We start from the raw sequence: 25492 nt of genomic DNA, 5'->3' as shown, positions 1-25492 counted from the left end.
GTCCTTTGATGTGAATTTAGACTTCCACTGTGACTGAAGCTCTTTCTACATTCCATGCATTTGTATGGCTTCTCCCCCATGTGGGTCCTTTGATGTGAGTTTAGACTTCCACTCTCACTGAAGCTCTTTCCACATTTCATGCATCTATAGGGCTTCTACCCTGTGTGGGTCCTTTGATGTGTATTAAGATTTCCTCTCTGACTGAAGCTGTTTCCACATTCCATGCATTTATAGGGCTTCTCCCCCGTGTTGGTCGTTGGATGTGAGTTTAGACTTCCACTCTGACTGAAGCTCTTTCCACATTCCATGCATTTATATGGCTTCTCCCCTGTGTGGGTCCTTTGATGTAAGTTTAGATTTCAACTCTAGCAGAAGCTCTTTCCACATTCGATGCACTTATTTGGCTTCTCCCCTCTATGGGTCCTTTGATGGGGATGCAGATGTCCACTATGTGAATTCTGCAATTTGGGGGCAGGGCGGGAACTTGGGCTCCATTCTGGCCTCCTCAAAGTCTCCTCAGACCAAGGAAGGAAGGAAGGAAGGAGAGGAGGCCTGCCTTGGAGCCCCTTCTCTCCTGAATGCTCCCCTCAAAAGCCTTCAGCTGAAGAAGAGGAAAAAGCAACTTGTGGCATGAATCCTTTAGGAAGGAGCATCCATTTGTGACATGACTCCGACAACTGACTGAGCTTGTCTGCCAAGTCATTGTCTTCCCCCAGCAGGTGGACTGATACACTGATTCTACTAGACAAAAGGGGAATTGTCAATCTGATCTTCGTTAAATATTGAGTTTAGACAAAAACTGAATGGGTTCATACAATTATGCTTCTGAACTTTAAGGGACAAACATTTCACAACTTCAGCTATCATCAGTATACCCTTTTTCATGGAATGGACAGGAAAGCTGGCACTCATTTGTTCCATGAAAGCCACACAAAATCAGCTCCTCTGAGAAACCACATAAACGAGAAACTTTTTTTAAAACAGCAAAACAAGTCTTACCGACTTTTCACACGAACTTCACTTTCCATATATCCAGATGGAACTTTCTGCCAATCTACTGGACTCATAAGCTGTCGACTCAAAGGAAGAAGTGGCAGCTCAACTTTATGGAGTTCATTCATCTCTTTGGGAGAGAATATTCTTCCTGCAGGAAGTTGAAAACATGGAAACAGAATTATTTTCCTCCACTTGAATGGCTGCTCTGAAGATGAAGTAAACGCAGTAGCTAGTCCCAAATTCACTTCTCCAAGATATGTATCATCCACCATGCCACTGCCACTTGATAATATTTTGGGAAATACTCTTTTAAAAGCATGGTTTGCATGCTTCTGTTTCCTCATATTTTTACTCAGATCTGGTCAGATTAACCTGTAGTCTTGATGGAAAAGAGAAAAGAAAAGGTAAACAAAACAAAAGGCAATCAAAGGTTCCCAAACTATCAGATATTAATCCTGGGATACAGAATGCTTCACAAATGCAAATGTAGGAAGAAGTAAGCACTACAGAATACCTGTATCACACTGTTGGATAATGCCAGCCTCAAGGTATCTTCTTCTTATATCCTTTAACAAGGGATCATGTAAAAGTGGAACTGATACCTATTAAAACATAGCTAAGTTTATGCTTTTGCAATCAAAATCACTCAGCAATCTCAGATCCAACATATGGAAATGAATAAGATATTGTACTCCAAGGGCCAGAGAAATGTGCAGATCATTTTTAAAAGCTTCTGTGTGTCTTTCTGCTATACTGTACTGTGATTTGGGGAAGAGGTACTGCGGCAAGAGTGGAATAGCAGGTTTGAACTCAACCAAGCTGAGTATTTTTGATAATTTAATAACAAAATAAAGTCTGACTCAGGGTTAAAGCAACGTGTGGGGGGGGGGGCTGTTCTCCCATAGGAATTCTACTGTCCTATGACATTTCCTTCTATCTGCAAATTTCTAGCATTACAGCAACTTAAAACATCAATGAGCCATTTAGATATATCATTCAGACATACAAAGAAAATGGGCAAAGTTACCATGGAAATGCTAACACAGAAAATGTAAGATAGGTATGAATGGTTTTCCGTTTCTCACTTGACAAGTCAGAGGACTTCCAGTCCATTTCCACTGTCCTAAACAAACAAGGGATAACAGCCAGCAAAAGAGGAGTGGGGTGGGTGGATAACAGCTTAGTCAGGTCAAATTGAAGCTCCATGCCAAACAGCTGTTTTTGCAAATCACCCTGAGGCTCAGCAGACAGAATGTCTCAAAAGGGGGGGGGGACTGTTGTGCTGACTTCTGTCAGGAGATTACTTTCAGCAAGCCTTATAATAATAATAACAACAACAACAATAATAAAATTTCTTCTTTGTGGTCTCTGCGAATCATACAAATGGGTTGTACTGCGCCTGCGCAGTACCTTTCGGAAACTTCTAGAATCACTAGGCAAAGTACACTTTGCAACATATAGAAACTTTTTGGCGGTAGCTCCGCCCATCCCTTATAAAGCCCCTGGTTTCCCGCTCTTTCCCTAGTTCCTTTTTTCTGCTGCATTTGCTGCCTTAGGGAACTTCGCTCTTTAGATCTCAGATCCAGAATCACTATACTGACCAAGGACTATGTTTTTGACCATTCTATTCTTGACCCCTTGGCCTGGTATTCTTCTCGATACGGCTCGAACCTCAGACTCCTTCTGACCACGCTCCCGCTTGACCCTCAGGTTCGGCAATCCTCGATACGTTACCGACCTCGGACTCTCTTGACCACGACGTGTAAGCCGCTATGCCCCCGGTTCCCTTTAAAAAGTGCTCTGTTTGTGGAGGCAAAATTCCCAGACAAGACCCGCATTCTGCCTGTCTTCTTTGCTTGGGGGAGACTCATATTCCAGTGGCCCGTGCCCTTTGTAAAACCCTCACCCCACAAGCAAGAAAGAATCGGGAGACGCGCCTGAAGGCAGCGATATACAACAAGGTCTTCACTGCAGGTGCGATATCCTCTTCTGCCGGGGCATCTTCGACCGGGTGACTCCTTCGGCCATACCAGCCGTCGTCGACTTGTCGACCCAATCCCTTCCTACGGAACCCACTCCTCAGTCTGGCTCGCCAGAGCCCGCACCGACACTGCAGGATAAGGAGACCGGCCCCAAGAGGCCCTCGGAGGAGGTGTCTCGTACCTCCAAGAAGGACAAGCGGAAGAAGGGCTCTGGCCCCAAGGACGGTTGGCCGACCAAAAAGGACTCGAGCTCCCAGAAGGGTTCTGCCTCGAGATCCTCTTCTGCAAAGGTCTCAGCCTCGACAGGCACTGCACCTTCGGCGCCAAAGAGAGTCCACACCCTCTCGCCTGAGGACCAGCATTCGACCTCCAAGCACCACCGCACCGACCGACAAGAGCCCCACTCTGCTTCTAAGCGTAGAGATTCTTCTTGGGACCGGTCGACTTCCGAGCGGATGCCCTCAGCTCCGCGCTCTGCCTCCAAGAGCTCTGCTACCAAGGACCCTGTCAAGGACCCTGAGAGCCGCTCTGAGCCCCGTCGGTCCCTAACCTCCCCGACTTGATGATCTCCACTCAGGAAGCAACCTCTTCCCACATTCCGGCATGTGACTGATGACACCATCGAGCCGCTGTCTGATCTGACCTCCCCGGCCAGCTCCTGCGATTACCATCGGTCCACAACTCCAATGCCCAAGACTGTTGTTCATCGGGCCCAGATTCACCATGTTGCTTCTCCGTCTCTTCATCAGGAACCAGAACCAGACTATTTTTACGACAGCGAGACTGACGGATATTATATGGCTGTCTTGCATGATTCCATCAGGTCTTGTTTTGGCTTACCGTCGACTTCGGAGCCACACAAGTCCAGCAAGTCGTCCGTGTCTCCCAAGCCCCGGACCACCATTCCCACGGCTGTCCAGGATATTGAGGTCGCGATGGGTCTCGACGTCATAGACCTATTAGACTCAGACAGTGAGGGGTCACTCCATGCCCGACACCGTTCTCGATGCGAGTTGGAGTCCTCCACCGATATGGATTACCATCAGGACTTTGCCCAACCAGGTGCAGTCTCTCTGTCCGATGATGTTTGTACCTTCGCAGAGCATGTGATAAAGATGGGCAACACTCTCGAGATTCAGATATCCCAGACGGAGGAAGAGGCTTCGGATCCGATTGAGAAGCGGATTCATGGCAAGCTGCCCACCCCTCCCGCGATCCCTCTGCTCCCTTCCCTGGATAAGTTGGCCAGGCGCTCTTGGGAGGCTCCGGCTTCAACTTCGTCTAATAACAGGAAGATCGAGTCCCTTTATAGGATTGCGCCTAACAATCCCTCATGGCTATTTGGACACCTGAGACAAAACTCCGCGATAGTGGAGGGCTCCCAACGCACCTCCACCCCCCAAGGCCTCTTCAATGCCATCTGACAGAGAAGCCAAGAAGGGGGATGCCCTAGCTAAAAAAGCTTATTTTTCTTCTGCCCTGGGGATCAGAGTTGCCAACTATAATGCCTGTATGGGCGCCTACATACAATGGCTTATGGAAAAAAATCTCCCAGCTGATACCAGACCTCCCAGACGAGTCGCAGGGCACTCTCTCAGAGATTCAGGATGAAGCGCACTCCATTGGCAGTTGGCTCATCACATCAGCCAGACATTCAACTGATTGTGCCGCCAAATCCATGGCTGCAGCAATAGCCTTCCGGAGGCACGCATGGCTGAGAACTTCGGACCTCAACCAAAGCGCCCATTCCACCATCGAAGAGATGCCCTTCAAAGAAGCCAGCCTCTTTCATTGCGAGACAGATGAAAAACTTAATTTCAAATACCGGATGAAGACTGCGGCGAAGAAGCTTGGTATGTCAACCTCTCCCCATGTTTCTTCTCGTAGGAGATTCACCAGGCTCCGGCAATGGTATGGCCAGGGACAGAGGTCTTTCCAACAAGACCGTCCCTTCCAGTGCCAGGACCAGTCCAGACAGAGGTACCCCTCGCAGTCCTCTTCCTCCTCAGGACGTCGCTCCATGCCCTCGCGATTCAAGAATTATTACCGCAGACAGGATACTGACCTGGCCAAGTAAAGACCCTGAAGGGATGCAGCATACTCCGTCACCCCCTCTCCTTTAAATTTTCTGGACAGACTGAGGCCCTTCTTTGACACCTGGGCCCCCATAACCTCCGATTCCTGGGCCCTGAACGTCGTCTGTAGGGGTTATGCCCTCGAATTCGAAGAGCTCCCTCCAACTGGAGCTGTCATCTCCACCCCACCCTCAGACACCCTTCTCGACGAAGTACGCACCTTACTCTCCAAGGGTGCCATCTCGCCTGTCATCCCTAGGTGTTTCTTCTCCCGCTACTTTACGGTCCCCAAGACAGATGAAGGCATCAGGCAGAGAAGCCAAGAAGGGGGATGCCCTAGCTAAAAAAGCTTATTTTTCTTCTGCCCTGGGGATCAGAGTTGCCAACTCTGGACCTATACTGGACCTAAGACACTTGAATTCATTTTTAGCCTACCGTCGCTTCCGTATGGTAACCCTTGCTTCTATTTTACCCTTGTTACACCAGGGCCTGTGGTTTGCGACGATCGATTTGAAGGACGCTTATTTCCATGTCAGCATCTGGGAGAGCCACCGCAGGTTTCTCGCCTTTGCCGTCGGAACCGACGTCTACCAATACAACGTCCTTCCCTTTGGCTTATCCACAGCCCCGCAAGTGTTCACAAAATGCATGGCTTCAATTGTGGCGTTCCTGGAACAACGAGGCATCAGGATCTTTCCATACCTAGACGACTGGCTTCTGGCTGCTCTGTCAAGGGCCGAGCTCCGACAGCACACCACCGACACCCTAGAACTGCCCACTGCCTTGGGACTAGTGGTAAACTTAGAAAAGTCACAGCTAGCCCCCACCAAGCAGATAAGGTTTATAGCCTCCATCCTTGACTCCGAAAGCTGCACAGCATTCCTTCCTCGAGACCGCTTTCGGGCACTCTGTTTGGCCATCCAACCCTGCCTCAGACGCAGACGAGTCGCTGTCAGAGAGGTCCAGGTCGCCCTCGGTCATATGGCATCAACGACCTTCGTTACACCGTGGGCAAGGCTCCGGTTCCGAACCCTTCAGTCCTGGTTCCTGTCGGTCTTCGACGCCGAGACGGACCCCCCCCCATCCAGGCCCCTCACCATGCCCAGGCCGGTAGCCCGCTCCCTTTGTTGGTGGCTCGACTCCCAAAACGTCTGCGCCGGCATGCCTTTTTCGCCATCCCAGCCTCAAATCTCCCTCACCACGGATGCATCCAAAGACAGGTGGGGAGCCCACATGTTGCATTTGTGGATCAAGGGACAATGGTCTCCGGACGAGTGAGCCCTGCATATCAACGCACTCGAAATGTTGGCAGTGGAAAAGGCATTAAGGGCTTTCGAATCCAGCCTCTCCAACAAGGTCGTCCAGTTGAGAACGGACAACACCACGGTCATGTACTACATCAACAAGCAGGGAGGCACAAGATCACCTACCCTCCTCGACATCACCCTTCGAATATGGGACTGGTGCATCTTACGAGGAATCCTGCTCCAGGCCATCCACTTGCCAGGGGAGCTGAACGACCTGGCAGACCTCCTCAGCAGGTCCCCCTCGTCTTGCCACGAATGGAGGCTCCACCCCGAGACGGTCGAAGACCTCTTCAGCCAGTGGAGAGCCCCCCAGATAGACCTGTTTGCGACCGTCCACAACACTCATTGTCCCCAGTTCTGCTCCCAGATGTGAGATGAGGACTCCTCCGGGGATGCATTTGGGTTCGACTGGTCAGGGGTGATGCTCTACGCGTTCCCCCCCTTCCCTATGATCACCAGGGTGGTATCCAAGATGACATCGGACAGAGCCAACACAATCTTGATTACTCCATGGTGGCCAAGACAGCCGTGGTTCCCGTCCCTCCTTCACCTCTCTGGAGGGAGACTTCTCGGGCCTGAGCGCAGACCGGACCTTCTCACAGTATAGGGCGGACGAGTCCGACACCTGGGCGTCGAAACTTTGCCTTTGGTAGCCTGGAGAATCCATCCCTAGCATCGCTACCCACTTCAGTTCAGAATGTCATTTTAGCTGCCCAAAAATCAGCGACCCAGAAATCTTACACGCTGAAGTGGAACAAGTTCCTGTGCTTCTTGGCCGACAGACATCTATCTCCAGCCCATGTGTTGACACCGGTGGTGCTAGAGTTCCTGATGTCCCTCGTCGACGCGGGACTTTGCCTGACATCTATCAAGTGTTACTTGTCGGCCATCTGTGCCTACTTTCAGTTCTACGACAGGCCCTCCTTTTTCAAAGACCCTCTTGTCAAGGGTTTTTTGAGGGGCTGTAACAACCTCCATCCCCAGGCTTCGGTACCGCCTCCAGCCTGGATGCGGTACTGGGGGCCTTGCAGTCCAAGTCCTTTGAACCCTTAGCCACCACGGACATCAGACTTTTGACTTGGAAAACAGTCTTTTTGGTGGCTATTACCTCTGCTCGCCGTGCGGGCAAACTCTGTGCTCTGCGACGGGATCAACCCTTTCTTAGGTTCCATATGGACAAGGTGGTGCTCTGTACGGACATTACCTTTCTACACAAGGTGGTCTCATCTTTCCACATATGCCAGGACATTGTTTTACCTACCCTGGCCCCGAACCCGACCACCGATGCCGAGAGGGCCCTCCATACTTTGGACGTCCGTAGGGCCCTAGCTTTTTACCTTGATAGGACCGTGGACTCGAGCCGGTCCGAGAGACTGTTCCAGTGTTACGCGGACCCTAAAAAAGGACTATCGGTATCGGCTCAGAGACTATCTAAATGGGTATCTAGCACCATTCACCTGTGTTATGAACTCCTGGATAGACCCCTGCCGGTCAGGGCTCGGTCCCACACCACTAGAGCGGTAGCGGCTTCCTCCGCATTCTTATTGGGGGTTCCCTTAGACGATATCTGTAAAGCTGCTGTGTGGTCTCAATCTTTAACCTTTATTAAGCATTACAGGTTAGATACCAGGGCCAAGAGAGACGCAGCCTTTGGCAGAGCGGTCCTGGTTTCAGGTTTACACTAAAGAGAGTTGTTATATGTTGAATACACTTTCTGCTATCTGTTGAATGCCTTTTTATGACTAATGCACTGCCTGGGTCCTGCATGGCCCTGTTGATATGTTGCCCTGTTGATATGTTGATGTGCGTTTGCAGCACCCTTGGGGGTTATTGGGTTACCCTAGAAGTTATACCCTTGGTTTACTCCTAGGTATCTATATGTAATCTATTACCTGATGGGAATAGCCCCACTGTAAAAGAAACTAAACTGTGAAACAAACCAAGAGACACAGCATTGTCTATTTGGAATTTATTGTCAAGCAATAATTTTTTGATAAGCAATAAACATGTTTATTGGTTAAAGCAAATGTCATGACACTCCCTCTGCCTTTAACCTTAGCTTGCTAGTCTCAACCCATTTGTATGATTCGCAGAGACCACGAAGAAGAAGGACAAGTTGCCTACCTGTAACAGTATTACTTCGAGTGGTCATCTGCGAATACATACAAATCCCGCCCATCCTCCCCTCAGTGTCCTGCTGTACATTGGCTCATTCTCTTGTCGCCTACGCAGCAGAAAATTGCGGAACTGGGGAAAGAGCGGGAAACCAGGGGCTTTATATGGGATGGGCAGAGCTACTGCCAAAAAGTTTCTATATGTTGCAAAGTGTACTTTGCCTAGTGATTCTAGAAGTTTCCGAAAGGCACTGCGCAGGCACAGTACAACCCATTTGTATGTATTCGCAGATGACCACTTGAAGAAATACTGTTACAGGTAAGCAACCTGTCCTTATTTGTATTTTCCCGCCTATCCTGGGTGTATCAATTATTTCAAGTGCACAGATGCACACCAAACCTTTCTCAACCCTGGCACTACCTTTCCATACTGATGAAACTGCATGTTCCTGTGAAGCATGAGGCTATGCTGGTAAGACTGTTGTTGGCAGGGTCTCCCACATAAAACAGGCATTTGCTAAGGAGCCAGACTAAGGCCACAATTCAGGGAGGAACATCCACATAGGAAAGTGTCTTTTCTGCATGTAAATGTGATTTTTCAGGCACTGCAGGAATTGGTATTGAAGTGAAGAGAATTTAAACAATGACCAAAAAAAATGGGGGGGGGAGTAATTAACTTTCCTCGTGGACAGCAATTACTCCTCAATTCTCCCTTACAAAAATCAGGCTTAGAAAAAGGGGTCAAATTTATGTGAACGGTCTTTTTTTTTTCAGGCCAATTTCTGCAAAGAAGAATTAGGGTTAAAACAGAATGAGACACAGTGAATGGAGAAAGAGAAGGAACTGTAAAGTTCCATTCTTTCCTTTCTCTCTTTCTTCTCCTTCTACCTTTTCTTTACAGTTCCTTCTCTCTCTCCATTCATTGTCCCTGATGTGCTAAACTATCTTCCCTACATTGGTAAAATTGTCAATGCTGCTACTAGAGCATGGCTAGTAGAGGATGGTTTCCTTGGACAGTGTAACTCCCAAGTCCATTCTAGTCAAGTTGTCAGTAACCAGGAAACAGCCACTATACCTAATAGCAACAATTTAATAAATAAATAAAAATTATTCATATGTTAGGAGAAGTGAGTATGTGAAGAAGCCCCTGCTGGGAAAGAGAACATCCAGGTCTGCAGAGAGGAGTGTTTGCTGGTCAGTGGCAAATCTCTGAAACACCAATTAGTCCTCAATATATCTCTTATTTTTTAAAAAAACTGTTGACTCAAACTCATCTCTTCAGAAGCTCTGCCTACATTGCTAAGTAAACCAATACAATTCGAGCCTAATTGTCTAGTTAGAATAGTCAGAGCACACTAGCTCTCCTACCTTCCAAACATCTGTACAAGTCTTCAGGAAGAAAGGATCATAAGATGAAGGATTGTAACTTTCTAAAAATGCACCACCCTGTAAAGGAAGAAAAAACAACACGTCAAGTAATGGTTGCAATGTAATGATACTTAAGGGGGACATAGTTCACATCAGTAGATCACAGAAGAAATATCCTAAATGAATATTCAGGAGCAGAACTTTTATCAGACATGTATTTAGTGAAAAATGTGTTTTATCTCCATCATGCCTCAAAAGTGCACTAATGTATGACATTTTCTCTACTCTATAGGGAGGCATTAATGAGGAAAAATAATTCAAACTGCAAAATATTTCAGCTACTAAAAAAAATTATCCCATAATCAAGCCACAATCAACTTATTATTTTCAGCATTACTGAGGTTGCAATTTTGAAGGCAATAAGCCCTAAATTAAGAGTTATGAGTCTTTTAAGAAAGGCACTCTGAAGACTAAGCTGAAGATATGAATACTCAGGTTGAGGTTTTGTATGAAATGCAAAGGCTCTCTTAGGGAACAACTCCCTACACTCCATCGAAAAAGAGACACACACATATATCAGTAACAGGACTTAGCCCATGGTCCTTCAGATAGTCTGGACCCAAAGGCTTTATAGGTCATAACTAGTACCAACAAACAAACTGTGGAGTTATATCTTTCCTGAAATGAAACAGTCTGGCCATAGCATTTTGGATTCACTTAAGTTTCTCAACAGTTTAAAAAAGTCAGCCCCATGTAGAGTTCACTAGTGATCCAAAAAGGATGCAAGCAAGGCACATGTCATTGTAGCCAGATCTGACATCTGCAGAAACAGGCACAGCTGGTGCACTAGTTAGTAGTAACAGAAGCCTGTAATTTGTAACATGCCATAATTTGTAACATGACATAATTTGTAACAGGAATAATACAGTGCAAATCTACAATATGCTTTTATATCAGCTTTAGGTCCCATTATCATCCATTACTTGATACGAAGAAATCTTGTGAACTGAAGTTAAATAGAAGGGGCTAAAAATCTCCAACAACAAAACAGCCCCTCCCCTCCACATTAAACTATGATTCACAGGTTTCTCCTGCCCCTGGCATTTACATTAAGAACAACCTGGAAAGAACAGGCTGCTTACCTGTAACTGTGGTTCTCTGAGTGGTCATCTGTGACCTCACACAAAATGGGGATCTCTGTGTCTGTACTGTGTGGTTTCTGGAGCTTCTGAAGCTGTAGACCTCTTTTTTTTCTTTTTTTCTTTTTTGGTGATAGCCCCACTTCCTTCTTCTCTGGTATACAGGTTGCCCTATCTCTCTGGAAGTAGTTTCAAGTCCACAAAGCAGCAGAATTTAGGAAACTAGGGCAGCAGAACATGAGAGGGGAGGATGGGCAGGACTGTGTGAAGTCACAGATGACCACTCAAAGAACCAATTACAAATAAGCAATCTGTTCTTCTTCTTTATAGTCTCTGTGACTCACACAAAATGGGAGAATTACAAGCTACTTACTCCCAGAGGTGGGAGAGTCATGCCACAGATGAAAATAGTACTGCCCTCCCAAAGGCTTCCCCCTGTTGGGAACAGTTCTCAATCCTGTCAGTTGTCAATAAAGGGGAATAGGACATCACCATACAGTATTGTTGAAGATGCATGGCCACCGCTGCCATGCATTTTATAAGAACAAGTGGTGCAGTACAACGACTGAAGGGCACAAAAACAGTAGTCTTTCATCTAGTGAGAAACAGGTATTTCCGATGAGCTGAGTAGATTGATATGTGGAAATACACATCCCATACATCCAAAGTGGTAAACCAGTTACTCTCCTGAAACAGTGGAAGGACACAGTATAAAATGACCATCTTGAACCACTTCAGATGTATGTGGCAATTCATTCCTCTGAGTTCCAGGTAAAATCCTCTTCCTTTCTTCCCCACAAGGAAATAATAGAAATAGAATCATTGATGCAGGAGGGAGAGAGACATGGGTTCTACGGCACCCTTGTGAAATAGGGTGTGGACCTCACTGAGAAGTGTGGGTGAAGATGCTGATACATGGAAGGTAGCCGTAAGTGGAAAGCCTTGAAATTCTATGCCATAACCATGATCAATGATACTGAGCACCTACGAGTCTGATGTGATGGTGGCTCATTGGTGGGCTAAAGGCAACTAAACTGTTGGTAAATGATGGTGTCAGCAACAGGGGGGTCATCCTGGAGGGCATCAAAGATGGTATTTGTGTGCTTCCTGGCCCTTCTTTTTGAACTGGGTTGGTTTAAATTTCCTCTGTTAGGCGGGCATGTGGGATGGATTCTGCTGAAAAGTGGATTGTTTTTGTTGCTGAAGGAGAGCCAGACTGAGGTCCATTGGTAGCCAGAGGAGAAACGATGGTATTGAGGTTTGAATGGTCGACCTGGTTGTTATAGACCAAACTTGTAGGCCAAGAACATCATTTTGTGTGTATGCTCTGGGCGCTTGTCAATGGTAGAGTGGAAGATGCTCTCTCATTGAAAGGTAGGAATCTGATGGTACTATGAACTTGTGGAGAGAAACCTGAGGAATGGAGTCACGCATGGCAGTGAAGGGCCACTGCGTCAGTGATGGCCTTCCCCCCCACAGTTGGCCAAGTGTTGAGCAATGGTCAATTGCTGTGAAGCAAATGTGAGGGCTTCAGTGTGAATGGTTGCAGCTACCCTATTGTCTTCTTCTGACAGGTGGTCAAGAAAGGAGAAGAATTTGCCCCAGAGGAAATGATGGTTCACCCCCATGCAGGAAAAATAGTTGGTGATGCAAAAGAAGAAAGAAAAAGCTGAATAGAATTGGTTTCCCATGACATCTAGCTTTTCCCCCTCCTTATCTAATGGGGATAGACTGGATGCTTTGGGAGGAGGCAGACTTGGGCTTGGGGTGGTGGGTGAGCCACTTGCAGCCAGAATCCTCTAAATCATATAGGGATTCCATTTTCTTTGATGTGGGAGGGACTGAAGAAGGAATTGACTATGATTTACATGCCACCTGGAGTAGGTGTGGGAAAGATGGCAGGGATGAAGGAAACGGCGAGTCATGCTGGAGTCTCTGGGTCCTGGATCTGGGATTCCAAGCTCAGGACCTTTAAATTAAGGGACCAGGCTATTTGGAGGACCTCATCTTCAAAAGAGCAGATGTTTTCAGGTGGAGAAGCAGGGCTACATTATCCTAAGAGGGATTCTGGGGATCTCTGCTTGTCTTGTCCCAATGTCTTAGGAATTAGTGGCATCTGTGGAACCAGGGGAGCCTTGGGTAGCTGGTAAGAGCATGTTGTTCTGAGTCATTCAACTCTTGGAATTTGGTGAGAGTGATGGTTGCTATGAGTTAGGACATGGCAGATGTCAACTATGGATGACTTTGTGGGTTCCATGGGGAGATTCACGCAGTTGTTCATACACCTGAGGTGGAGATGGCACAGGATGGTCTTGAAATGGTACCAACAGAGTTTATAAGTGGGGTGAAGAAACTGCAGCTGGAAAATCAATCACCTTCCTGAGGTATACTCAGCATAGATCAATTCCATGGAGGGTACAAGATCAGGATGTCCTCTTGATCAACCAGTTAATTTGTCTGGGATTGTGGGTGTTAGGCCAGTAGGAGGGTCTGTTGCACGTGCCTACTTCCAGGAGAAGAGGATGGTTTGGTCTTCTTCTTCTTCTTCTTCTTCTTCCTTATATGTGACTCCGAGTTGGGCGCCTGAGATGAAGATGAACGACGACTCAAGGAGGATTCCAGTACCAGTAGTGTCAGTCTATCCACACAGTGTGATGCAGCAGTACACACTGTAGTTTTGAAGGTCAGTTGTTTGGTCGCTATTCATATAGACAAGGCGAACAGTTTCTGGGAAGTCTGGGTTTATGTCAGTTTGTTGTTGTTATATACCCTCGAGTCGATGTCAATTCATGGTAACCCTGTGGATGAGACATCTCCACTGGGTCACCACTCTATCCTCCACTACTCTTCCCAGTTTCTGCAGATTCATACCCACGACCTCCTTAATTGAATCCATCTATCTAACATGTGGTCTTTCTCTCTTTCTAATTCCCTCCATTTTTCCCAGCATTATTGTCTCTTCTAATGGCCCTTATCAGATGAGTGTGGAACTGGGGGTCTTCTGCACTGGGCGATTCGAATTCGCATTATTTCGCAAAGTACCATCATATCTGGGAGTCCTTCCGCACTGGCAGGATTCAAATTGGCCAATCCGCATTCGCGCGAAGTGCATTCAGTGCAGAATGTTTTGTCACACCGGTGCTCAACATGAGGATTGGCCGATTCGTATCGGCCGCCTCGCACATGCTCAGTGGTGCCCTGCATGGGTTGCGACCTTAAACGCTTCCAGGGGGAAAGGGGAGGTCCCGTCATGACAGCCGGGTAAACAGCTGGAGAGCCAGCTCATGCACATTAACAATCGCGATACAACGTGCCCGTTACTGTTTCCTCTCTACATTCCTGCTTGGTTTTAACGTAACCATGACCTTCCCTTGCAACAAATTAGCAATGCCCGGTTCTGTGTGTGTGTGTGTGTGAGTGTGTGTGTATGTATTCTGGGGGGGGGAGGAGCAGTTCCAGCGGCTGTCAAAGAGGCTGGATGGCCATCTAAGTCAATGGGGATGCTTTGATTAAGAGTTCCTGCATGGCAGAAGGAGGTTGGACTGGATGGCCTTTCTTGGGGTCACCGTGATTCCAGCGGCTTCCACCTCCTCCTCCCGGCTTGGGATCCAGCCTGGGCTGCATCCCAGGCAGGGAACAGGCGCAGGGCCGCTAGAATCGCGGCGATCGCCGCCATTCCAGCAGCCCCTGCGCCTCTTCCCTGCCTGGGATGCATGCTTCCCTGGAACCGGCAAGAGGAAAGACCCACCGGAAGTAAAAATTGGAATCTGGGGGTCTTGCGACGGAGTTCAGGACTGGGCATTCATACCAGACCCATTCGCACTGAGATCGAACAGAGAAAAAATCCGGATATCGCCGATCCCCTTATCAGCGCACTGGCCAACACGCTCCAAAAAGAGGAGCCAGTACGCATTCAGTTCGGCAGCTCGCGCATTCACGTGAGTGCGGATTGGGCCATTCGAATGCTGGTATGATGGTACTTTGCGAAATAATGCGAATTCGAACTGCCCAGTGCAGAAGACCCCCAGTTCCACACTCATCTAATAAGGGCCAATGATTTGTGCCTTCTCATGATGTGGCCAAAGTAGGACAGCCTCAGTTTAGTCATCTTTGCCTCCAGGGAAATTTCAGGCTTGAACTGTTCTAGGACCCACCTATTTGTTCTTTATGCTGTTCACGGTATCCTGAGCACTCTTCTCCAGCACCACATCTCAAATTTATTTCCTTTTTGTCCATTTTCTAAATTGTCCAGCTCCCGCATTCATACATGGTAATGGGGAATGCAATTGCTTGTATGACTGACTTTCGTGTTTAATTGTAGATCTTTGCTCTTTAGGAGCGTTTCTAGTTCTTTCATAGCTGCCCTCCCCATTCTTATTCTTCTGATTTCTTGACCACAGTCCACATTCTGATATATGTTTGATTCCAGGCATAGGAAGTTTTTTACTATTTCTATGTCCTCATTGTCTAGATTGAGCTTGTTTAGATCCTCCGTGGTCATTATTTTGTTTTCTTTGTGTTAAACAGGGAGCCTGCCTTTGCACTTTCTTCCTTGACCTTCCTCAGTACAGTAGTTGCTCTAGGTGTGCAGTGTTTTCTGCTAACAGTATGGTGTTGTCTGCATATCTTAGATTGTTGATGTTCCTTCCTTCTATTTTCACTCCTCCTTCTTCTGTGTCCAAGCCTGCTTTTCATATAACATGTTCTGCATACAAATTGAAAAGATAGGGTGAAAGGATGCAACCCTGTCTGACCCCTTTGTCAATTGGAAACCATTCTCTTTCTCCGTGTCCTGTTCTAACTGTAGCCTCTTCTCCTGAGTATAGGTTCTTCATCATGATTATTAGATGTGTCGGCACTCCATGTCTTCAAGGGTGTTCCATAGCTTTTCATGTGCTATGCACTCACTTTGCTATAGTCTACAAAGCACATGCAGAGTCAGTTGGCACTTTGAGACAAGAGGTGTGATTCCAGTGAGCCGGGGGGGTGGGGGTGAGTGAATGCCTGGCAGTGAGGTGGCCATGTTGTGGGTCTCCCCCAGGTAAAGAAGGCACTTAAGAATGCCTGTCCTTCTCTTGGATTTCCCCCAACAAATGGAGCAAGGTTTGAAAGACGCTGACAAGGCCATAAACAAGGTCTAAGGTCAGAAAAGTTAAGAAAAAATCCAGGCAAAATATGAGGAATGTCAGAGAACAGTCCAGTGAAAGATACTAAGGAGAAGCTTGCTAGTCAACACTACTCCTGCAGCAGATGAAAAGGAACTGAGGCCAGAGGGGCAGGGCAACCTGAGGGAAAACACCAAAACACCAGCTCTACAGCTTTAGGTGTGCCCAAAATTGCACTGCACAGGTGCAGAAATTCCCATTTTGTGTGAATCACAGAGAACACAAAGAAGAATCAGATATACTTGTAGTATATATGTGTCCAATGTTGATAAGAGTTTTTTAGCAGAGTCTGGAAATGCCAGTTAGTTTTTCATTTCTCTTACATTAAATATACAATTATAATGTGTGTGCCTCCAATGAAGACAAAAACAGAAGTTCCTGCTCCAAAGAGCGTACAATCTTATGATGTATACATCTTTCACAAGAAAGATTGCACGAGAAAGTCAATAGGCAAAGTCCATAAAAACCATGCCCCCTTTGTTCCTTGTGACATTTATCATGCAGGTAGCACTGAAGCCAGAAGATCTTTCCTCCAAGTCAACAGTAACATTCATTGAGTACTTGAGAAGCTATGAGCACCTGAATCTTCTCTCTATTGTAGAAAAGCTGATGTTTGTTTATGGACCATGGCAGTGAAGGAAACCAAAGCATCTTCTGTCTTCAAGAATATTTAATGCTGTCACTATTCTTCTGTCGAGTTTGATACCTCCTATAGGACTGGATTGGTGCAGGTACAGGGAGGAAGAAAGGATTATGGGAATGGTAAGCACTGAAATCACGAGAAGGCTCCTGTTCATAAGCTGGACGCTCTTCTGAAGGCAGAGGAAAGTCAGCAAGAGAAGGGTGAGGAGCAGGAGGGTAAAAAGAGTGAAGATGAGGAGGAGGGGGAGGGGGAGAAGATGGAGGGGGAGATGGAAATGGGGAGAAATCTGGTAAAAGAGCTGGTGGACTGTACATCGCTGAATGGGATAACTGTAAGAAGGGTGAATGAAAGAAAAGGGAAGGTGTGTAGAGGTAAGGGGGAAAGGGAGGAAGTAAATGAAAGAAATACGACGGAATAGAAGGAGGAAGCAAGATTGAGGGCAGGACTACAACTGGTGGCGATGTGGAAGGAGAGACAGAAAGAAGAGAAAATGGAAATGGAGGAAGAAAAGAGGGGAAGTATGAGCTTTGGGAAGGACAGGGGAAGTCAAACAGTGGGTGAAATGGAGGTAGGAGAACACAAAGGGAGAGTGGAGATCCAGAAGAGGAAGCCTAATGGAAGAAAAGACACAATAAAAATAGAAAATAAATACATGAACAGAAAAGTACAGAATGAGATCCAACATGGGACAGTAAATGCATGACAGGTTACTGAGTTTGTACACTTCCCTTTTCATTATCACAATAGGTAGCAAAATAACACTAACAAGGTGCATGGACTACATCCTTAAATTGGAAACATTACTCATGGTAAACAGCTCAGGATTGCACCGACCCAGAATCTAGTAGTACTGTACTGTATTTAGTAAATGGTTCCCAAACTGTGCCCTTTAAGAGATTTTGGACTTCAACTCCCAAAAGCCTCAGCCATGTTGGCCAATAGTCTGCGATTCTGGGAGCTGAAATCCAAAATCCCTTAAAGAGCACAATTTGGAACCACTGGTTTAGAATATAATATACAAATGCTTCCAACTAGCTTTACATATAAGGGACAGATCCTGTTTTCTGATATTAGTCCCAATAAATGAACATGTTTTTGCCTTCTGAATGTTTCTCAAGATGAGAACACGCAATGCTTCTATAAAACATATATAATCTGTTAACATCAGCCTGATTAAAATGGAAATCTATCCAGATATCTACAATTCAAATTTGGATTAATTCTGGGGAAATTACACACAAGTTAGAACCAGAAAAGAAAAGAAAAGAAAGACAAAACTCTGGTTATTTTGCAGAGAGTGGCGTTCCATAAATATAATTTGACTCCAAACCTGTGAACTGAGACACTGAATCGTAGTACGATAGAGTTGGAAAGGATCCCAAGGGCCATCTAACTTCCTGCCAGTGTGCAGGAACCCACAGCAAAAGTATCCCTGAGAAGTGGCCATTTAACCTCTGCTTAAAAACCTCCACTGGAAGAGTTTACCATCCTTTAATCTAAAGCCATCTATCCCACTGTCAAATAGCTCTTTATTGCCCGAATGGTCTCGCTAATTTTATATTAGAATCTTCATTCCTCTAATTTGAATCCACTGGTTTCACTACTAGCCTCCACAGCAGCAAAACACCCACATTCATTCCATGTTCTATATGACATCCCTTCAGATATTTAAGGATGGCTATTGTATCACCTCTGAGCATTGAGCCATAAATGCATTCTTTCCCCAGATAGTTATGTAAGCAAACAGTAAGCAAACATGCTATGATTGAAGACCATGGTTCAAACTTCCACTCAGCCATGGAAACCCACTGGGTGACCTTAGGCAAGTCACACTCCTTCAGCCTTAGGGGTATGCAATGGCAAACAACCGCTAAATAAATTTAGCCAACAAAATCCTATGAAAGGATTACCATAAATCGGAGTCAGTTTGAAAGCATGTACTGTATCAAGAATCTACCTATAGGATACAAAAGTTTAGCTTTTTTTAGGCAAGGGCATTTGCAGAAATAAAGAGCATATTTGACACTGTTTTATTCTTCACTTTTGGTTAGTCAGCTACTTGATTTTTTAAAATTAAGGCCAAAATTTTTTGTTACATTAGTGTTGAAGGTCACAAAGTGATTCTCTTGGACTATTTAGCTTTGAATTTGGTCTATTTAGTTTGTTACCCATTTCTTTGAGATTGGGTTGTATTAGCATTTACATAACTATGATTACACAGGTTTTCACCTACAGTGGTGCCTCGGGTTACGAAATTAATTCGTAACGCGGCCGCTTTCGTAACCCGAAAAGCCTTCGTAAGCCGAATTGCCATAGGCGCTAATGGGGAAAAGCCGCGATTCCGTGCGAAAAAAGCCGAAAAAAGCACCAAAAGTTTTTTCGTAACCCGAAAAAACATTCGTAACCCGAACAATAATTCCCTATGGGATTTTTTCGTATCCCGAAAATTTCGTAACCTGGGTATTTCGTATCCCGAGGTACCACTGTATTTGGATTTGACATAGGGAAAAGATACATTAATTCTCTATCTAGTGCAAAGGTCGGCAACCCTCGGCCCGCGGGCCACATGCGGCCTGGAGAGGCCGGGGGACCGGCCCGAGCCCGGTCCTGCTGCCGATTGGCAAAGGCCCCGAGCCGGCAGCAATCGGTGGCAGGACCGGGCCTCTCACGCGAGAGGCCAAAGGTCTCTCGCACGAGCGCGCAGGGGCTTTGCCAGCCCCTGACAGGGCCTGGGCCCCATCAGGGGCCGGGAAAGAGGAGGAGGCCTCCAGCGCTGGCAGGCCCCACCTCCGGCTCTTTCCAGGCCTGTAGGAGCCCCGCTGCAGTCGCCGGACCCCTCGAGCAGGGCTCCAGGGGCCACAGCAGGCCTATAGGAGGCCATGCAGCCCCAGGCCTCCCTCCAGAGAGAGAGATCTGGGGCTGCAAAGGCCGTGGAGGAGCCCAGGACGGCAGTGTGCCTAAGCCCTTCCCTTCGGCCGAAAGGGCCCCTTGGAGCCCTTTTGGCCGAAGGGAAGATCCGGCCTGTGACGGGTGCCCAAGCCCTTCCCTTCGGCCTCCCTCCCCTTCAGCCGAAAGGCCCCTTGGAGCCCGTTCGGCCAAAGGAAGGGACCAAGGAGGAGAGGGCGGGCACACACCTCCTCCTCCCTGCGGGGCTTCGGCAAACCTGAGGTGTCCTTCGGAGGACACCTCAGGCCTGGAGAAGCCCCAAGGAAAGGAGCAGGGGCCGCCAGCCTCCTCCTCCTCCCTGCGGGGCTTCGGCAGACCTGAGGTGTCCTTCGGAGGACACCTCAGGCCTGGCGAAGCCCCAAGGAAAGGAGCAGGGGCCGCGCGCCTGTTGCTCCTGCCCCTCACGGGCCCTTACTTGTCCCCAGCTGTCTCTGAGAGGCAGCTGGGGGCCAAGGAAGGGCAGGAGGAGCAGGTGCGCACTTGTCACCCCCTCCCCCCATCCCCCCCCCCCCACTTCTAGCTGTCTCTCAGACAGCTGGAGGTCGAGAAAGGGAGCAGAGAAAACCCCGCCCCCGGAGGGTGGAAGCTCCACCCCCCAGCTTCGGCCCCCCCAGTTGTCTGAGGGACAGCAACCCAGCCCCCGGCTCAAAAAGGTTGCCTAACCCTGATCTAATGTATGAGAAAAGGATCTAGGAGTCTTAGCAGTTCACAAACTAAACATGAGTCAATGGTTATTCAGTAGAGAAAAAAGCTAATTTAATTCTATTTCAGGAGAAATAGTGACCAAGTGAAGGAACCATAGAGCTGAGAGACTACGAAGGTCATTTAGTCCAGTCACTCGCCGTGCAGAAATACACAACTAAAGCATCCCCAAAAGATTAGAAGCATACAGTGGTAACATACTACTGTGCTCCAGTCAGACTGGAGTACTATGTCCAGTTCTAGACACTCCAGTTTACTATGTCCAGTTCTAGACATCCAGAAGATAGGACTCATACAAATGGATTAAAATTATGAAAAAAGAGATGGCGACAATACAACACAAAGAACATCCTGACAGTAAGAGCTGTTAACAGATGAAAAAAATGCCTTGGAAAGCAGTGATCTCTCTTTTGTTTAAAGTTTTTAAGCAGAGGCTTGATAGCTATTTCTCAGGGATTCTTTGATGTGGATTTCCTGAATCGCAGGCAGTTGGAATAATGACCCTCCCAAATGTATTAGTTCTGTACTCTCTGATCCCTTTGTACCAGGATCTATAATATGATTTATGAGTTCAATACTATGAGGACCTCCATTTCTGTTGGACTTCAGCTGGGGGCTGAAGTCCAAATCATCTGGAGAACCAAAGATTGGGAACCAGTCTATATATAGTTGTAAAATATTGTTTGGGGAGCATATATTTTGATATATTTTAGAAGCTTACATTTTCACGTTGAGTAAAGAGAATCTGCATACATCAACAGGTAGATACATAGTTTTTTTTTCTATTGTTCAGGACCTGCTACAATTAGAATTGAACTTCTATTATGTCTACAATGAATCACAATGTTGGAAGTGGTTCTATGGACCACCAGGTCCAACCACCTGCTCAGTGTAGGATCTCCAGAGACCATCCCAAGCAGGTAGCTGTCCAGCCTGTTTGTGAAGACATTCAAAGGAGGCCCTACCACATCCCAAGGCAACTGGTTCCATTGCTGAACTGACTCAGAGTCAAGAAGTTTCTTCTAACATTAAATGAAATCTACCCCCTGTAACTTAAAACCATTCGAAATGACATGCTTGTCCTGACCTCTGGGGCCACACAGAACAAGCCTGTTCCCTCCTCTTTGTGGCAGGCCTTGAACTGTTTAAAGAGGGCTATCATGTCACTTCTCAGTCTTATCTTCACCAAACTGAACATTCCCACCTCCTTCAACCTCTCCACCTATGTGCTTTGTTCTCCATAACTCTTATTATCCTTGTTGGCCTTCTCTGAAACTGCTCCAACTTGTCTATAACCTTAAAATTAGACACCCAGAACTGAATATATTACTCCAGATGAGGCCTGACAAATGCAGAATATATTGGGAATGTTACCTCCCTTGACTTGGAAAGTATAGGTTCTATTAATGCATTTAACAGCAGTTGTCTTCTTTATTACAGTATCACACTGCTGGCTCATGTTCAATTTATGAGCAACAATAATTTCAAGGTCCTTTTCAAATGTAGCACTACTAAACCAAGTATCCCCCTTTCTATACATGTGCATTTGGTCTTCATGGCCTAAGTGTAGAATTTTGCATTTGTCTCTGTTGAATTTCGTTTTATTAATTTTAGCCCAATTTTCTAGTTTATCAAAGCCCTTTTCAATTTTATGGCTTAATAAGATCCGCAAAATCAAAACACAGAGTTTTGTTTCTTCTTGGACTTTTACATTCTGTACAATGTGTGTATATCTGATAGTGACTGTTGTGTGCTAGCAAGGATATAAGAACTTTATAATATATTATTTATTTGTTTTTATTAGATGTATGTATAATCACTATATCACATGTTCCTTACATTGTATGTGTCCACATAAACACCCCCCTCATTTTTTGTCTCATTTTTAAAGATGACTAGCTCTAAAGGAATTATGCATTTGAGATTTTCTTGTTCTTCTATACCAATAAATGTTAAACTTTCTATGCTCTGAGAAGTGGGAGAACCTTGGGAATATAAAGGATAACAATGACTGAATGATCCAGCATTATGTAGATGTCCTTTTTAAAAAATGAAGAAAGCATGGCATTTCTAACACTTAATTGACAGTTCTTCCCTTGGGGAAACCATAAAGTGTGGCACCCACAACAGAATTTGGGAATGCAAGCATAAAATGGGTCCTTGTAGACCTAGGCTGTGCTAGTTTTCCTCCTTGCAAGTAATTGAACAGAGATGCTCTCATAATTAAGCATTTCTACTTCAAATTCTTGCCTCACTCCTAAAACAAAACACCAATTTTTCTGTATTACTGTAATTGCCCATCCAAAACTGAAAAGTACACATAATATATTATGTATCTATATACCTAACTACCAGTATTAGTATGACAGTAATTCTCTACCCTCACAACAACCCTGTGAGGTAGGTATTATTTCTTTTTTACATACGGGGAGCTGAGACTGTAGAATAGCAATCTGCTTTGAGCTGCACAATAAGTTCTTCAGGTGAACTTGAACTCAAATATCCACGTTTCAAGTCCAACAATATATCCACTTGTTCTTTCATCTTTCACTTATCCAGTTCCATGCATTTCACTGAGGATGGAAGTAAGATCTTATAGTCCAACTGTTTGCTCTGCATATACACTAACATTCCCACCTCATTTTCTACAAATATGTAGTCCTCTGATTGTTCACAGATGGCTTGCTGCCTTCACACTCATAGTCATAGTTCTTCGATACTGAAGCAGACTAAGCATTTGAAGAAAGAAATGAATCCATTCAAGATGATTGCCCTCATAACAGATGAATTAAGGGTATATGGTGCAGCGAATCATGCCAGATTCCCCCACTCCACCCACTTGCACCCAGATCAACACAAGTTCCACTTTCCCTTTGGAAGTTAGCAGCTTGCAGTGGAAACAGCAACCACTGACAGTCACTGCTTTTTCCTTGTCAACTGGATAAAGAAGACATGAGAATGAGGTGTGGGCAAGCTGTTATAGAGCTCGGTACCATATCCCATATTGTTATGCACAAGCATACACATTTTCATTCCATATGATAAACTAAAAACAAAATCAATCTTTTCTGAAGAAAGAAACCTTTTTGATTTGTTAGAAATCCAAAGTAGAGCCCTCACATTGTCACTTCAAACTCAGGTAATGCTGAAGTATTTTGTTAAAATTGTGGCACCTGGCTGCACATTTACTCTCAGAATATACTGAAAATATCATGAGTACCCTTCCTTGTTCACAAACTGCACTGAAAGAAGCACACACAGAGAGAATACCTCCATTTTCACTGACTCATTCAACTGCCTGGGCCTCGTTTTAAATACTGTACTCCAAGTGTAACACAACCCACTAAGGCTAAAGGAACATTAGAACTTATCATGAATGTCCACTGTGGGGTGGCATGATAAAGGCATCTGGAACAAAGGATGGATTATTTCTCTCCTGATCACAAAAAGAAGAATCATGTGACATGTTTTCTTTACAGGAATTCAGGAACAGAGGTACAGTACAGACCGGCCTGAGGCCAAAATTAGGGTTCTGTAGGGCTGGGCGTCTGCATGCACCCAGCCCTACTATCAGCGTGTGGGCACCATGATTGTGCGCGCCTGCCCATACGCGCAACGATGATGCCCATGTGGCGCAGCACTCAAACAGCACCACGCCGCATGGACGTTATCATTGTGTGTGAGTGCGCCAATGGCGCCCCATGCGTGGCGCAAAAAGAACCTGCCAGGAGCAGGTTATTTTTAGGCCTCGTGGAGGCTGCAGCGTTTGTCTGCTGCAGCCTCTAGCTGGAAGAGAAAGGGGCAGGCTCTGGCCGCCCCTTTCTCCCAGTCTGTACTGCCCCAGAGATTTTGTCAACTGCCATCAAATAGGCATATGGAGAGCCTATAAATGAGAGACCTCTATAAATCCTAGTAATCAATAAACCTGCTCAGGTCCTCCAAACACAGAGCTGTGGTTACACTGTTTTAGTCAATCCAATTGTGCTGTGATCTTCCTCTTTTCCTACTGCTTTACTGAATATTACTGCATTTTCCCAGTGAGTCATGTTGTCTCACATTTGTCTAAAATACAAGAACCTCAGTTCGGTCATTTTGGCTTCTAGTGAGAGGTAACAGTGAGAAACATTAATTATACAAGTAAAATTAAGATTTTTTCCCCATCCTCAGAATGTCCATTAATCTATGTAGAAAACTTTATCTCTTGCAACATCTATTAGTCAATGTATTGGGGCGGAGGGAGATGGGATTGCCCAAGCTAATTTTACTATGGGGAGGATGTGTGACAAAGGCTATTTCTGCTGATGTAAAGACTGCAGAGTCTTGTAAATGCCCTTGGTCAGGTCTATGCTTTTGCCTTGAACATTTCTGTTGAGAGGACAGCTGAGGTGACAGGAATTCTAACCAACTAAACTGGTGCTTTTGAAGCTCAAGTGTGCATGTGGGTGGGTCGGGTCATAAGCTATTGAAATACAAACTTTGTTCCAGCATGCAACAGTAAATCTGGAAGCCTTTTCCTCTAACAAAAATACAGTATGTCTAAAACTCTTTGCCTTTTCTGTATATCCTAATTGGACTAAAGTGTGCCAAGGTCTCTCAGAGGATATGAGAAGCTGGGACAAAAGGAAGGTAGAACCAGCTTCTATATACCCAAATGAGGAATGCATTCATCTTAGAATTAACAAGGAATCTGGTCTGAGACAGAGAAATCTGACCAGATTCTATAGAGGGTGTCTCTCTGACAGAGAAGGCTAAATGTCTCCCACGTTAATAGAATTCCCCAGCATTGAGCCAGGGCAGTTAAAGGAGTCTCAAACTGGATTATTTCTACAGTGTGTTTTGGACCAGAGAGGGTAAGACCATTATGCAGTTCAGAGCAAAGGAATAAGCTGAGAGCAAACAATGCCTCTTGGGTAGAGGCAAGGCCAGAAATTGGCAGTGGAGCAGGAAGCTACTGTGTTTGAAGAAAATGCATCACATGAGCCTTTGTTTCCTGGACAAGAAGAGGAAAATAACCCATTTTTCATTACAGTTGCCTCCAAGTACAACCCAAATAAA

At 45.9% G+C, this 25492-nt stretch overlaps 1 protein-coding gene across 2 annotated transcripts in view; it reads right to left on the bottom strand.

Annotated features, from left to right (window-relative positions):
- The window catches only part of FAM228B (family with sequence similarity 228 member B), a 46860-nt gene that overhangs the window by 6310 nt on the left and 15058 nt on the right, over nucleotides 1–25492 (bottom strand). For both annotated transcript variants that reach the window (XM_042479064.1, XM_042479074.1), the window contains 3 exons: nucleotides 9843–9920; nucleotides 1511–1598; nucleotides 1000–1144 (listed from right to left, as the gene is read on the bottom strand). In XM_042479064.1, coding sequence (XP_042334998.1) covers nucleotides 1000–1144; nucleotides 1511–1598; nucleotides 9843–9920 — 311 coding nt within the window. The remainder of the gene's footprint in view (nucleotides 1–999; nucleotides 1145–1510; nucleotides 1599–9842; nucleotides 9921–25492) is intronic.

This window comes from Sceloporus undulatus, chromosome 1 (genome assembly GCF_019175285.1).
Source record: "Sceloporus undulatus isolate JIND9_A2432 ecotype Alabama chromosome 1, SceUnd_v1.1, whole genome shotgun sequence".
NCBI lineage: Eukaryota > Metazoa > Chordata > Lepidosauria > Squamata > Phrynosomatidae > Sceloporus > Sceloporus undulatus.
The sequence above is the reverse complement of the archived record's forward strand: the minus strand, read 5'-3'. Positions and strand labels throughout refer to the sequence as shown.